Below are 15,668 nucleotides of genomic sequence, written 5' to 3'. Positions count from 1 at the left end.
AAAGAAAACGAAATCTCTTTGTTTTTTTTTTAAATTTTTTCAGAGTCATTTAGGTAATTCCAAGTCTTGACAATGAATGACGAACGTTATTTCAAACTACGTGATAACCAGTCTTACAAGTTGTTGGGTGATAAGGTTTGGACGGCCATCAGGTTCTATTTGGTAAGTGGGATGAAAATTTTGAATTTAAGATAAAATATTAAAATATTATATTTTAATATTATTATTATTTTGAAATTTAAAAAAATTAAAAAAAATTTAAATTATTTATTATATTTTGTATAAAGATTTGAGAAAGTTGTAATGAAAAAATGAGAATTTTAAATTTGAGATAAAAAATTTTTGTTATCAAACTGAACCTAAAAATTTTCATCTTAAACTCAAAAGTTACATCTCATAATTTAAACTTTTCTCAATCTTCATACAAAATAATAAGAATATTAAAATATAGTACTTCATTTTAAAACTCAAAATTTTCAATGCCGTACCGAACCTAAATGTTTGGTCAAGAAATGGAAGTGGCGTGCCACTTCGCCTCCAACTTTAGCAATTCAATATCCTGAACGTGCATTCATGGGCATAGATAGTTTATATCAAAGACGACTTAAAGTTGTTTAAGGGAGGCCACTAACACTTGGAAGCTCTTTCTTCTCATAGTGACCCCACCGCAGGTTGAAGGATTCTTTTTATCTCAAATGAAATGAAATGAAATTCGGTACAAATATAAGATATTTTGATTATTTCAATGATTTCATCATCAACATAATATAGAGTTGACCAAAATACCAAAAGTTCAACTGCCCTCTACACTTAGTCATTACAATATGGGATATTTGATCATTTCATTATCAAAAGGACGCACTCTTTATACGCTAAAAAAAGAAACGGGGCTACAAACAGAAAAGTCACTGTACTTGTTTTCTCTACAAACCCTTCGCCAACAACGTGAAGATCTACAGTTGCCATGCTTCAAACATCTTTAGCCAATCCAGAAATATCAACTTGTCCTGAATCAGGCTCAGTTGGTTTAGGAGTGGAATCTTCCCTAGGATGGTCTTCAACAGGTATCCCTCGTCTCATGGATGGTGAGGATGAAGACTCCCCATTAAACACACGTGGAGCTCCAAAGACATTAAAAAAGCCATTTTTCATCTCTTCAGCTTCTTCAAAGACACGGTTGAGGCTGTTAAAGAAGCCACGTGTCATGGCTTCGATATCACTGCGTAACCCATGGAAGTTGAATGCCCCATTACCTGGGGTCTCAAAAGAGACCGACCCTTTAAGAACCTCATCTGTGACATCATCTGCAGTGTATTCTTTGTTGGACACTACCACCTCAACAGGCCTGACAAAAAATAAAATAAAAATAAGGCAAGCGTGAGATATAACATTCCAGTCAGAATATATCTCCAATCACCTGTCCTTAATGCATTGCAATCCCAGAAACAGAATTTGAAGGTTGCCAAGATATCAGTAGGAATTCCTATATTCTTGGGGAGTTCCATAAGTTTTCTAACCTGAAAGGCTAAAACCAACCTACATAAGAAAAGCTATGTATAATTGTCTCCGTCATGACATCTCATATTCCACATCTTTTACCCAAAAACAGCCTAAATACTGATAACTCATGTAAGAATCCATTGCAACCAAACAAAGTAGTATGCATCCATTATCCGTTGATACATCTGATTAGCTGTTATGGCCAGTATCTAAGCTGAAACAAGTAACAAAGCTCAACAGACAATTATTTAACAAACATATATGAAATGCAGTGCGTTCTTGGAAACAAATAGGAACAACAAATAACACAAAAAAAAAACAAGGCATCATAGCATCAAATATGTTACTCCCAACAATAAGGGAGGGAGGGAGGTAACATTTATCAATGAGAACGATACATCCTAAACTGAAGCAGAGGTATATACCCGTATGCATCATATATAGCTAAAGCAATATGGATTTCACAAAAATGCCATCTAAAATCAAATGAGACACTGAAGCTTGCAGATGCATAATCTTTTGAAAAGGTCAAGCGAGAATGAAGAAGATGAGACCATTTCCATATAGCAGTGTAATTTAGCAAAGATAGGAGGCCAAGGTAAAAAGAACAAAAGGGTCCACTGAAGGTGCTATCTGTGACTATTTCAAACCAAAACCCACTTTCACTCGGGATTTAAGGGGATTGGAGAGAATTCCCACCTGTTTTGTAACCCCCACATGTAGTGACACAAACAGACTCAAACGCAGACAAACAAAGTAACAAAAAAGGTCAAATGAAGTAATTGATTACAATCCCACGCATCTGGCTGGTTAAAGACTCATTAACATCATAAAAAAAATAAAAATAAAACCCTAACCATATTAGAATTAAGCTGAGCATGAAGGAAATTTGCGTTATATTTTCCAGAGACCTCAACTTCTACTGTATGTAATAATAAAGACAAATTCTCACCGTCATTTGGTGCTATACTGCCTTGACCTAACAAACTTCAATAATCGACTATAAATTTATCCATGATCCTTATTGTCAAAGATCCTCTTTCACTATTTTGTTTTGCTTTTCTCCTCTCTGATTAGGCCATGCCATGTAACATGCAAACCTAGAATTTAGGTTAATTCAGTTAGAAATTATTTAGTTATGTTCTGATTATATTTATTCTTTTTATTAATTACTTATTTATTAAATTATCTCTATAGTAAGATTTTAAGTAATTAGATTGCTACGACACATTTTCTAGAAAGATTAGTAACGTCTAGTGCCTCGTATAGATCACGAGCTACGACGTGAGATTTCGGAAGCACCGCTAAGAGGTAAATAGTATGATCATATAAATGTACGCGTAATGTAAATATTATAATTGGGTATGATAATATGATATGGTTTTGATGGTTATCTACGTTGCGCTAAGAGCTAAGTCAAGGTTAGATCGCTTTCACGAATTTCTATGAATTACGATGATTTACATGAAAGTAAGCCTATATATATGTTATGCTTTTATGGATTGTTGATTAATGGATTGAATGTTACTAAAATTACATGGAAGTCATGATATGATCATATAATAATTTAAGTGAATTAAAATAGCCAGATCATGCATGCTTCATTCATGTAGTACTTAGACCATATATGCCATGTATTGTTCATGCAATAACTTAAGTCAAGCATGCCATGTAATAAATAGCCAAATCATGTATGACATGTTCATTAGTTCTCAGATCATGCATGCCATGAAATGTCATAAAATGATTAAATCATGTTAGGCCATGTCATGCTATACTATACCATGTACAAGAATATATCATGTTATGCCATGCCATGTACAAGAATATGCCATGCTAGAAAAGTCTAAGAAGTCCAAGAAAATTATCATGCATCAAGAAAGATAAACATTTTAAGGTAACACGGACCCAAGCGTGTTTACCATAGTTATGCTAAGACGGTACCACGGACTCAAGCGTGGTTACCACAAGTTAAGTGAAACACGGACTCAAGCGTGTTTCACTCCATGTCATGCAAGTTAAGTGAACATGGACCCAAGCATGTTTCACTTCATGTCAAGCAAGATGAGTGAAACACGGACCCAAGCGTGTTTCACTCCATGTCAAGCAAGATAAGTGAAACACGGACTCAAGCGTGTTTCACTCCATGTCAAGCAGGATAAGTGAAATACGGACTCAAGCGTATTTCACTTCATGTTATGCAAGTTAAGTGAAATACGGACTCAAGCGTGTTTCACTACATGACAAGTTATGTGGTGCCATGGACTCAAGCGTGGTTCACCATGAAATAAGTACAATTCAAGATAAACAAGTTACTCATGCATTCAAGCTTCATGTTTGCCATGATTATGAATGTTTCCGCTCATGTTAATCCATGAATGTTATATGAAAGTTATGATAAGGCTTTAAAAATCAAATTTATGCTAAGCTAGATAGTATTTTACGGTATGATGTATTATTTACTGAGTATTCGACTCATTTTTGTTGTTTGTCTTTTGTTTTCTTCTATGTTGATTGCCACAGATGGTGATTATGATGATGCAGAGCTGGATGACCAGGAGTAGATTTAGTATAAGGACTTAGAGACGAATAAGTGTCATTTACACAAGAATTAAGTTTCTTTTATGTCATTTCAATAACTAGTCTTGTTTAAGATTAGCTCATGTTTTGCGTTAATCAGTTTCAAGTTTCAAGATTATTTATATCCTTTCAGTTAAGTTTCTTTCAATAAATGAGGTATTTCAGAGTAATGAGTCTCTTTACCGGGCCTTTTATCATGTTTGTTAGTAACGTCTCTATCCTACGAGAACGGGGTGTTACATGCCACCGTGCTAAATTTCAGTTTTCGCAACTCGGTGCAAATTGAAAAAGATAAAAAAGGTAGTAGTCCGGGGTGTAAAATGTATTTTCTCTTAGAACATTAATATAATCAGTGCAAGAGGGTACACCTCCTCCTCCTACAAAAATATATCCACTTCAGCCTAAGTTCATAACTTGTAACTCACCTAGTTCCTTATCCATTTAAAATTTTCTTTCTACGAAAAACCATACTCTAATTTACATAGTTCTTTGTAGACAAAGCATTTCTCGTCTGTATTTCACGTTGATTAGCATTTAGAGTTCATTTGAAAAAAATAAGTTCAAATCAACCGAAATAGTAGTAATGAGGGCAAACAAATTCAGAAGAAGGAAAAAGGAAAAAGGAAAAAAATTTACAATCCTCATATTCAGACAAGACAAGAAACGCAGAAAGGAAGAACATTACAAGCACTCAATCAAAGACCGTGACAACCATAATTATCCCTAAATTTACACAAATAAATCATAAAAACAGACAAAAAGTGCACTGGTTAACCTTAATCCCAAAGAATCGAAAATAAACATCAGCTCCCTTGGCCATTAACGATAATTACAAGACAACCAAAAGAGGTATGTAAAGATAGAAACGTACTTGCCGATGGAATCCCTGAGAACCTGTTCGGTTTTCTCGCACTTCTTGATGAACTTTCCAGGCTCGACCTCCTCGGTTCTGCACTTCAACATAACGGCCTTCCTGATGGAGCACTTGTCTCCCGGGATAATTCCGCCAGCGTATGAACCGAACTCGTCAGGTTCATCGTCCCTCCACACCCACCCCATTGAAACCGCCTCGTATGGCTTCGCCCACAATACACCGAATTCCAAAATTCTTCTGCAAGCTTCAAGCGTGGCGCATCGATTCGATTCGATAAATAGAGACGTGAGAGAGAGAGAGAGAGAGAGAGAGAGAGAGAGAGAGAGGTACGTTCGGGCCCAAGATGATAAATAGTCCATGAAAAAAGGTCCAGACACGTCGGCTCAAGGACATGGGCCTCTTTGGTGAGCCTGCTTTAAAGTCTTAATGGGTCGGTCGGGTTATTGGTGGGTCTTCTCGATATTCAGTTCAATTTCAAGACCGAACGAAGGCATTATTACTTTGATATTGCCCTTAACCTGAGCAGGGTATTGGCTTAGCTGACAGTAAAATCATGTTTTCTACTTTGCGAGGAACATATTAATTTCGATATGTATTTTATTTGATCAAGGTACAGTTGATTGATATTTCTAGATTCTGATCAAGGTATCATGATCTTGAATGTAATATGCTGTAATATTAATAATATTAATAAGATGTCGCTCCGAAAACTTTAGTTATACTAGATCCTTGTCGGAGAAAAGGCAGGAAGGTGGGTGAAGTCATTAAAATTTCTTACAAAGAACTGGTTGAAACTTATCTGGGTTGTCGATGTGAAGTTGGTGGGCTATTGGATGCTTGGTTGTCACCTAATTGCAGAGGCAGCTCCGGAGGTTTCATGGATTCCGTTTCCTTTTTCACAGGAGAAGCTCTCCACAAAATGAATCGTACAAACAAAATTATCAAAGTTAAAAGCACGAACTTTTATGGTAGCCCATTTGCCAAAATTATAAGAAATTTAGAACAAAACTAAGAACGTATATTAGAATGTATTACTATTATACAAGTTATCTGTTATTCCCGCACAAGATGTTACAAAACCTCTCTCGGAATTAGCTGTTGCGTGATGCCTTTCCAACTAACCTCCCGTGCTGAAACAACATAGCCAATTCTTTTTCTGCCTGCTTGACTTCTCTTCTCGGTTAAGACTCATTTCATGGATGCCATTTGCCTTGGTGCTCATTTGCTTAATATCATACGAACTCTCGTCCAAAGTCTGCACTTCTGTTGTCCTGTTTGAGGAGGAACCCAAAGCAACCTGGGGGCCCTCACCAGGAACCAAAAGATGTTGTTCCGGTGATGCTGGTGCTATTTTGTTATGGTTTGCTTCCCTTAAGAGAGAATTTGATCCCGCATGCCTGAAAAACAGGATTGGGATGGTACCATTAATTAGCCTATTTTAAGTAGCACATAAATTCTGCTAAGGTGAGTAGTAAATTATTCAGTAAGGTCAAAACTGAGTGCCAGGAAATCTTTAAGATACTAAAGACAGATATCCATATATCAGAATGTGGACTCCAGTAAGAGTCTGTATCATTCACGCAAACAGTAACGGAAAGTGTGGATGAAGGAAAAACGATAAGGAATACGTGACTAAAATGGAGGACAATAATTATATGTCAAAATATCACGGGACATATGCTTGTGAATATATAATTGATAGGACTCGTTTATTAGCATAATTACCTGAAGCTGTGATTGCTAACGCTATTCCTCGGTTGGTCTTGCGAAGTCTGGTTGACTATTTCCGTTTTTGGCACTTCAAGACTAACCTCATCATCAATGACACTCTTGGGGTTAGAAGAATTTGAGTGTGTTGTCAGACCCTCTTCCCTATTTGGAGGTTCTTTACCGTTGAAGCCAGAAGAGATCCCACGTTGGGCATTAAATCCATATTCCCGAACAACCAAGATGATCTTCTCTAATGTTCCTAGAGCTTGCTCCACCTCAGGTCTGATTAAAATATTTTTTGTGTCGTTTACATTATACCTTTCTCCAAATTCCTTGGTTGAAATATGATCGATGTCCTTGCTATCCTCCTCAAAATGACTGTTTTCTTCATTCTCTTCTTCTTCGATCTCTCCAAAAGCTTTCCCACCTGTAACTCTTTCACTCTCTGGCTCAGATTCGTTCGCATGGTAATTGTTGTGAACCTCCTGACTTGTATCCATCAAGTCATCCTGCTTACTTACAATAAGATGTTCTTTAGGGAGAAGACATGTATCAGCCTTAATCTCTGCTCCTTTCACAGCCCTTTTTGGTACATCAATGGGATAAAGAACATCACGTATTTTACCATACAACGGGTCCCCCAAGGCCATGACAAAATCTTTGTCGCTCGACATAGAAGACACTACCTGTGGTTTTATGAATGGGAAAATGTGAGAGAGAAAATAGAACGTAAATCGCATACATGAGGATGCAGGAGTCAACACGCAGGCCGTTTAACCCAGGCCATATGTTGCATAGATTCAACCAAGTACATTTTGAGTTTTCATATTATGTTAAGTCCAAAAGATTGTATATGATAATCAAGAGTTGTTGAAATCCAGTGAATAAGTAGGATATATGCCGTTAATTCTATAAGTTATCAAGTTGGATGATTTGATAAGATCCAAATGTAGCATCACTTTCATTCAGAACTAACTCAAACAGCATTCTTTCTTCATGAGTTCTTATTGCTGACACAGTGGACAAGAAAATGATATCTTGAACCAAGTGGGTGAAGTACAAGAGAATAAAATGACCTTTTGATAGAGTCTGAAACCATTGCCGACGAGCTGCCTTGAGACAAAGTTTATAAGGGATGGAGGGATAAAGTCAAGCTTGATATCCATATTTGTTATTGTCCTACAAAATTAGGAGTGTTATAGTTCGGGTTGATTAAAGTTCCAAAAGTCCACACACCATGTTCAGTACATTCGACTACAACTCACCGAAAGTAACTTCTTTCTGGAGCCACCTTTTGCAAAGCAAAACCTCCTATAACATCAATCCTAACAGCATCGTTTTCTTCAGGGATCCCCTCACTGGTGAAACCATGAGTAATACTATCAATGCTTTCTGAATGAGAGATCTACAAGCACGATAAACAAAATACTTTTTACTTCACGTTTCAACCTAGAAACAGAAGTGACAGAAAAAAACATTGCAACTGAGAGAAAAAAAAGTCCACCAAAGATTTCTAGTACTACCGTGTTTAGAAGAACAATAATGAGATCATCTTGAAAGTACTCAAACATAAAATAGTGTACAATGGCCTCCCTTGTTGACAGTGGCCAAGGAACCTTCATCCTTCCTTCCAAGAATTCAGAGAAAAATCAGGATTTCAAAGTGGAATATGTTTGAGAAAGAAAGAAGTAATCACATAAACTTTATTTTCAAGAAATGCTGTGGTCTTATGCCAGACAAACCTCACTGAGCATATCTGTTCACCAATCTGAACCTTTTGCAAACATTTGCAAGAGAGGATTTTGAAAGTCGGAACACTAGACTGAGGCCACCTGAAAAACAATAGAACGTGAAAAGGAAAATGAAATTACTGTCAAAATTACAGTTCTACTAAAGTCAATCAAAGAAGCCGGGTTGCCATTTGTCATGAATGGACTCTTAATGCCTTCTCTCTCTCTCTCTCTCTCAACATCTGCCAGTGTGAGTTATCTTTATACTCTATTATATATTCATATTGAGTAGAATGTGACGCATACATCAGGCCATCAGACAAAATATATTATTGCAGAGTTAATGTAGAAAACTAAAGCACACAGAATGATGGAAAGATTCTAACCATTTCTTGTAGAGGATTGACTCCCATGAGATGCATAAACCTGAAATGAAGGATGGAATATTTCTAAAATTAATTTATATGATATTCAATGATATCTAACCACCTAAACAACTCGCTGATTATTATTGATCAGTGTAAGATGAGCTCAAGATGTCTGGGCATTCTGGTATAACTTACAAACATCTACAGGCCCATCTACAAAGCCTTCAGCAAGTAATGTATGAAAGGGAGTGCCTTCCGGACCTTCACGATACATAACACGAAAGTCTTTACTGTCTTGTTTTAACTGCCAAGAGAAGGAGGTTGTCACAAAAGTATACCAAGACCTAATAAAATGTCATCTGCAAGCCCATCCAAATATAAAAAGAAAATGTAACTGCATTCATTTTTATTAATTCTCACATGTTTTCTGGATGGATGAGAAGAAAAGGTTTTAGGGGAGAAAGGCAGAGGAATCGCAGAAGATTTTAGAATACAGAAGGGTTCACTGTGAATAAAAGGAAAGGAAGAAAATACGCAAATTAGATATAGTGTACCTTCCATTCAGCATGTGATCTCTCACTGGCGTTCAATCCCTCATTATCATCTGTGGAAGCGCTCCTCAACATGTCAAGGAAATATGATACTTCTGCAGTCCTTCTTTCAATTACTTTCAGATTGCATCCTGCACAAACAAAAGTTTAAAATTGGAAAGTTATTGAATAATGCATGATATTTTCTTTCAAATCAGTATCTCTTGTTAATTATAAGGAAACATAAGCACGACTGTCTAAAGAAAGTGAATAGGAAAACCAGAGGAATTAATAACCTTCAGTTCCATCTTCTAAAGAATGAAGGAGTTGATTCTTGACTAAGGTTTTAAGTGTCTCTTCATTTGTCAGATCCGGCGACGAAAGTGTCTTGTCCAACCTCTCCCGATACTGAGTGATCATTTGTTTTTCCTCCATCTTTACACATCCAAGAAAATTATGAAGATCTATCTCTCAAACGTATCTCCATCAATTCATCAATATAATAATAAGCCTTCAAATGATGACGGAGAAAGGTTTCTCTTGATCTACACAAGTAATGAAAGAAGTTCAAAGTTCTTCAATTATATTCCATCTTATAAAGGACTTGAGATTAGATGACCTTTAGAAATCTATGAATGTTAATTGAAATCTATTAGAAAACTTCCAATAAAAGCCGTCGACGATTTACCTAATAAGAAGCCTTCTTAACAAAATTTCATACACGCAAACATTTAAACCTATGAGCACATAAAACCACAAGTAATAAAGAAAACCATCAATACTACACCTCTAAGCACATAAAACCAATACAGATGAAAGAAAACCATCAATATCAAACACATAAACATACAAGCTCCTTGGCAGACAGATTTTGACATTCATCAAAACCCATTCCAAAGCAAAACCAGAAATCACATATATTAAAGTGCCCAGATTAAGACCCATCTAAAAAATTCCATTAACACAACTCACACGAAGCTCCAAGAGAAAAGCAACTTGCACCCAGCTCGACTTTATGAGCTCCAGACAGAGCCGAGAATCAGAACACCGAAATCCCCACCACCCAAAAAACAGATCTCAATGAAAAATCAATTATAAATCCACATGAAGAGGAGGAGACAGGGTCACCTGATGTTCGAACACCCAGGACGATACGCAACACGGGCCACTCTCGGGCATAACGAAATTCCAGACAAAAGACAGAATCACCGACGCACGCAACACTTTTTAGTTTTCCCAGAGTTAATCTAATTAAAATAGTTAACAGTGTTCAAATCTTCATCAAATTCTGTTTTTTTTTTTTTTTGATGAATTCATCAAATTCTATTTAAAGATAGAGGCAGGCCGCAGGCGGGGTGGGGGAGGAAAAATACAGTTTGAAGAGTACATCGGTTGTGTACGTTCTGAGAATAAAGTGTCTGGTGGGAAAAGTGCTTGCGCTACAACGAAGTTTAGGTGGAAAGAAAGTGAGAAGGCTTTTCTTCGCAACTATTCTCGTCTCCAAGCGTCTCTTTTCATCTAATTTAATATCTAATTTACAATTTTTTTTAATTTTTATATAAAATAAAATAAATAATTAATCATTTTTCAAATCTTAAAATAAAAATAATATTAAAAAAATATATTCAAATAATATTTTATTCAACTTTTAATTTTTATCTCAACTAATCTAATCACATTTCATCTTATTTGCAAAAACATACAAGACTTTACAAAATTTTGATTTTTTTTTTCACAATCCATCTCATCTTATCTAATTATTATAATTTTATTAAATTTTTATCTAAAATAAAATAATAAATATGTTTATAATTTATTTTATCATCTCATAATATAGATAAATTTACAAATAAAATATAATAAATAGTCTAAAAATATATATAACTTTTTATTTTTATTTTTAAAAGGTAAACTGAGTATTTGACATCACGGCTTAATCAAGGAAATACTATTAAAATACGAATTTTTTGAGATTCCAAAAAAATAGCTAATAATTCGTGCAATCTTATTTAAATTACAACCATTTACTTATATTTCATGATTGTATTATAAAATCATATAATTATTTTAAAAAAATAAATATATAAATAATATAAAAAATTAATTTTTTAATAATAAATTTCACATTTTTTTTAAAATAACTACACCACACTTATATATTATATATATAAAAAAATTAATATTTACAGTTATAATTGTATAAATAGTATGTAGTCATTTAAAAAAAATTAATATAAAATTTATATAAAAAAATAACTTTTTAATTATAAATCTTATTTTTTTTAAATAATTATATAAAATTAGTAACAGACAACTAATTTTGCCACGCAAAGATATTAGGTCAACGAGAACAGCAAATACAGGACACCTAATTTTGCGTGCATATGTACTGACAAGTGACAAGGTTTCCCTTTTTTTATATTTTTTGGTTTAAAGGGATTCTTGCGTTGGGTTTAAGCTCCATACGTAGGACGTCCATCACGCATTTATGGCTTTGCCAGTTTTGGTCTCTCACGGTCCCATTTGTTTGTAATTTGATAGGAAAATAATTTATACTACAAATTACAGCAGTCTTTAAAATTGTAACAGACTCTAAAATTATATTTATTTATTTAAAAAAAAAAATACATGAAACTCACCCACTTTAAAATTATATTTATCGTTAAAAATACGACACGATACAACTATACGTATGTTAACAGTACCAGACATTCACCTTTAATTTAAGTTACTTAATAAGATTACTTTATTAATAGACAGGACAGCTTCCTATTTAATAAAACGTTTCAGATCCTCATTTATTACCAACTGCGAACAACCAACGAACGGTGCAGGAAGTTGTAACATTAATGACCCATGTGCAAATAAAAGTTTTACTATATATAAATAAAATTATGCATTAATCTACATATTAATATTGATTCTTTCATATTTAAAATTTAAATTAATATTATTTTTAATAATATTTATTTTTTAATCAATTATAATAAATTAATATATATTAATATATAATTATACTTATAATTATATTTTTCCACCAAAAAAATGCATAAAAGTCAGACTAAAGTTGCAAGGAGCGTGCAAACACGTAAAACGGTAAGAGGATGCATTTAAGGTAACCCAAAAACAAAAGGGCATCTTAAGGATGTGCTTCACAATTCACAACCCCAGAATGAAATTGGGCCTCCAGAGCTATAGAGAAACCCAAAAACAAAAGTTACACGAAGGATGGATGTTTAAGCAACCTTTGAAGTTTGAAGGGACAATCAAGGCCCAACAAGAACTTTAAGGTCCAAATCCGAACACAATTTCAGTTAGTAACATTCTTAGCTCACTGGATTGTGAATTTAACAAGTAACAGGCCTACGTCGCTTTTAGATTGAGCCCGTATCATCATGTAGGGTGTGAAGTCGTTCTTTTCTCCCTCAGTTCCATTAAATTTCAGGCAGAGAACATGATTGGAAATTTGTGGAGACAACACAGTAAATAGTCCATTTGCGCGTTTCAAGTTGAATTTTCTCTCTTTTGAGGAAGTCCCACACGTTTTCAGGGGTTACGAAATCAATATTAAAGCACCATGTACATGTATCCTGTTTTCCGAAATTGTCAAGTGCAATTTCAATTTTTATGTAAAACAAATTCCTGGCACCGCCTCTCTTATCATGTATGCATATCTCATTCATGATATTCTCCTCTAAAAGCTAGCTCTAGGAGTATGCATGGCTTTGGCATTCCCGTAAGAGTAATGACAGCAGGGATCAATACAGCTTTTACGTGGCATTGACATAGTGCTTGCTACATTATAAGCAAGTTGTATAAAAAAAAAATGTATCTCTATCTATCATTTTGCTTACCATAATTCTTCACGCAACTTTTGAAAATTCAAACATGTGCTGATCTGTATTCTGTCCACAAAATGAAACAGGAAGAAATGATAATTCTGCTCAGCAATCACTACTTTGAAAATATGTGATATTGGTACGTGGGAGATAGCTTTGGAGAGGTCGGCAAATGGTGCCCGAAGGTCGAGTTATGGCATGACAAAAAAGAAACCTGTCGTCCAATGTGAATACACCATTTCCTGGGATTCCTTCATCTTCGTGATATATCCACCTGAGGAGCAAAATCAAAGTGGGAAAAATGTGGCCCTCATGGCCTCTCCACCCTCCACTAACAACCCCCGTAATCATGGTCTCCATTGAAAATGGTCAAAAAAATTCCCACCCATCATTAATTTTTCTCAATCCACAGTAGAAGGATTTTCATTTTTCAATTTTTTCAAACAGTTGAAACACGTTTTGTTTCGGCCAGACAATAAGATTATTAATTGGGTGGGTCAACTACAGCCACTCAAAATGTTTTTCATTTCTATTTGCTGCTGCTTGTTGATACATTGTGGAACCTGACGCGGACTTTGATGAGAATGTCTTTGCTTGCTTCTTTCACCCTTTGGCAAGTTCTGTTTGGCAGAATTGGTGCTTGTATGAGTTGTAAAATTGAAACTTTGTTTCATATATAGTGCACAAATATGGATGCTGTGTAAACAGTGCTAGCTATAAATACGCCATCATCTCATTTCTGGCCAAACAATGACTGCATGCATGCATGGTTGCAAGTGAGTATTACATTCAATCGCTGTACATATACATGTATGCTAGCTAGCTTTCAGTATAATTAATGCGGGAAACCCCACTGGGACATCCCTTTGCATGATTCTTTTTGATGACAAACTTTGGCTTCTTTCATGTTGGAAATGACACCAAGAATGTGCTGTTGTTATCAGGTGAAAGCGAAGCTTCGACTTTTTTACAGGTTCTAGGGGCTAGCTAGCTAACTACGATTTTGATGTCTTTATAGTTTATCCTGCACACTTTCTATTTAATATAATTTAATTTATAAAATTTAAATTTTAAAGTAAATTATAAACATAAATAATATACAGCTTAAACTTTATAATAAGATTATTATAGATGAATTCTAGTGTGCACATTGATTTTGAAGAACGTGTCAACTTGACCCTTTTTTGGTCAACCGAATTTCATTAATCTGTAATATGATTAATTTTCCTCGCTTACTTAGCATAGCATATGAAAACCGTGCATATTAAAATATTAAAAAAATATTTTTTAAATTTAAGTTTTATTTAAAAAAAAAAATTATATTCACAGATCTGAATATGAGATTGCATATACAGTCATACTGATAAACGAGGACAGTTATTTATATATATGTTGGGGATACTTAATATGGCTAAATCTACTAATTATCATGAATGTTAGGCTTGTCGTAAAAAAATCATCGCACATAATATCCGAAATACTACCAAAAACCGAAGTACTTATCCGTATTATAATATCCGAAGCATAGAGACAAAGAGAGTAACATGATTACAAAATTGCCTATCCCAACTAGTTAGTGTGTCTACATATATAAGCTGATAAGCGCTACGTTGGTCAACGAAGGTCTCATGAGAATGGTTCGAACGGGGTAGTTGCATAAGATTTTTATCGGACTCATGCCCAGCTGTTCCTAATTTGATCTTATTCAAGATTTTTTTTGCCTTTGAAATCTTAAGTTTTGATTCATTCAAAGTGTTAACGGCAATTCATTAACATTGATTCTAGGCCGGACTAAAAGAAAAATTATATTTACTATCTTTTAAATTACGTATTAATATGTAATTTATTATTTTTATTTTAATATATAAATATGTATATTTAAATAAAATAATAAAAATAATAAATTTTATAATAATATGTAGTATATGAATAATAAATAACATTAATTATAAATTGATCTCTATTGCATGTACTAACTGCATACAATTACAGAATCATTGATATAAACAATCGCGTGAGAGACCAAAACGTTAGCATCGTGATGCGCCGTTAAGCACACCTGAAAAATTAAAAAAAAAAATAAAAAATAAAAAAGCATATAATTAAAATAATTATTAAAATACATAGATAAATGAATTGTCGTGGCGAAAAAAAGCCGCTTTTAATCTACTATGCAGTAGCAAGGCAGTCTCTATCTCGTCCAATGGGACTCGTTCGTTCGTAAGATGTCTATTTCCCATTGGTTGGTTGTGGACAAGCCGTAGTTTCGGTCGTTGTTGGTATTATTTTACGTAGGCCCACTGTTCCACCATCTTTGATTTGTCGCTACTTTCAATGTAGTTCGTCATTTTGCCCATGTATCAGTTAGTAGTCTGCTAGCTAATTCTCTGTGGTTGTCCTACAGAGGCTTTCCATGGTTGCACCGTATTGGCTCATTGAGGATGTTTCTAATTATTATCTCTCCTTCTTTTTTAAACAAAATAAAAAATAAAATTGTAAAATAATCCTCTGAAATTTATAAATTTGACTCAATAACA

At 34.4% G+C, this 15,668-nt stretch overlaps 2 protein-coding genes across 6 annotated transcripts; both read right to left on the bottom strand.

Annotated features, from left to right (window-relative positions):
• Positions 1-711: 711 nt before the first annotated feature.
• Positions 712-5,236, bottom strand: LOC122279130 (fra a 1-associated protein-like). The gene is made up of 2 exons (XM_043089502.1): positions 4,952-5,236; positions 712-1,345 (listed from the first exon to the last, which is right to left on the bottom strand). Exons 1-2 carry the CDS (start codon positions 5,137-5,139, stop codon positions 970-972), a joined length of 564 nt encoding a protein of 187 aa, XP_042945436.1. The 5' UTR covers positions 5,140-5,236; the 3' UTR covers positions 712-969.
• A 656-nt stretch (positions 5,237-5,892) lies between these two features.
• LOC122279129 lies at positions 5,893-10,766 on the bottom strand. 5 transcript variants are annotated; one of them, XM_043089497.1, is made up of 12 exons: positions 10,421-10,766; positions 9,981-10,029; positions 9,589-9,837; positions 9,317-9,444; positions 8,958-9,066; positions 8,781-8,820; positions 8,407-8,496; positions 8,188-8,287; positions 7,930-8,069; positions 7,741-7,843; positions 6,680-7,350; positions 5,893-6,351 (listed from the first exon to the last, which is right to left on the bottom strand). In XM_043089497.1, exons 3-12 carry the CDS (start codon positions 9,725-9,727, stop codon positions 6,072-6,074), a joined length of 1,800 nt encoding a protein of 599 aa, XP_042945431.1. In that variant the 5' UTR covers positions 9,728-9,837; positions 9,981-10,029; positions 10,421-10,766; the 3' UTR covers positions 5,893-6,071. The 5 variants fall into 5 exon arrangements, with proteins under 5 accessions (XP_042945431.1, XP_042945433.1, XP_042945435.1 ...); XM_043089499.1 differs by lacking the exon at positions 10,421-10,766 and adding an exon at positions 10,265-10,396; XM_043089501.1 differs by lacking the exon at positions 10,421-10,766 and adding an exon at positions 10,143-10,243.
• Between the last annotated feature and the right edge of the window lie 4,902 nt (positions 10,767-15,668).

Source organism: Carya illinoinensis, chromosome 10 (assembly GCF_018687715.1).
Source record: "Carya illinoinensis cultivar Pawnee chromosome 10, C.illinoinensisPawnee_v1, whole genome shotgun sequence".
NCBI lineage: Eukaryota > Viridiplantae > Streptophyta > Magnoliopsida > Fagales > Juglandaceae > Carya > Carya illinoinensis.
This window is presented reverse-complemented; position numbering and strand designations above follow the sequence as displayed.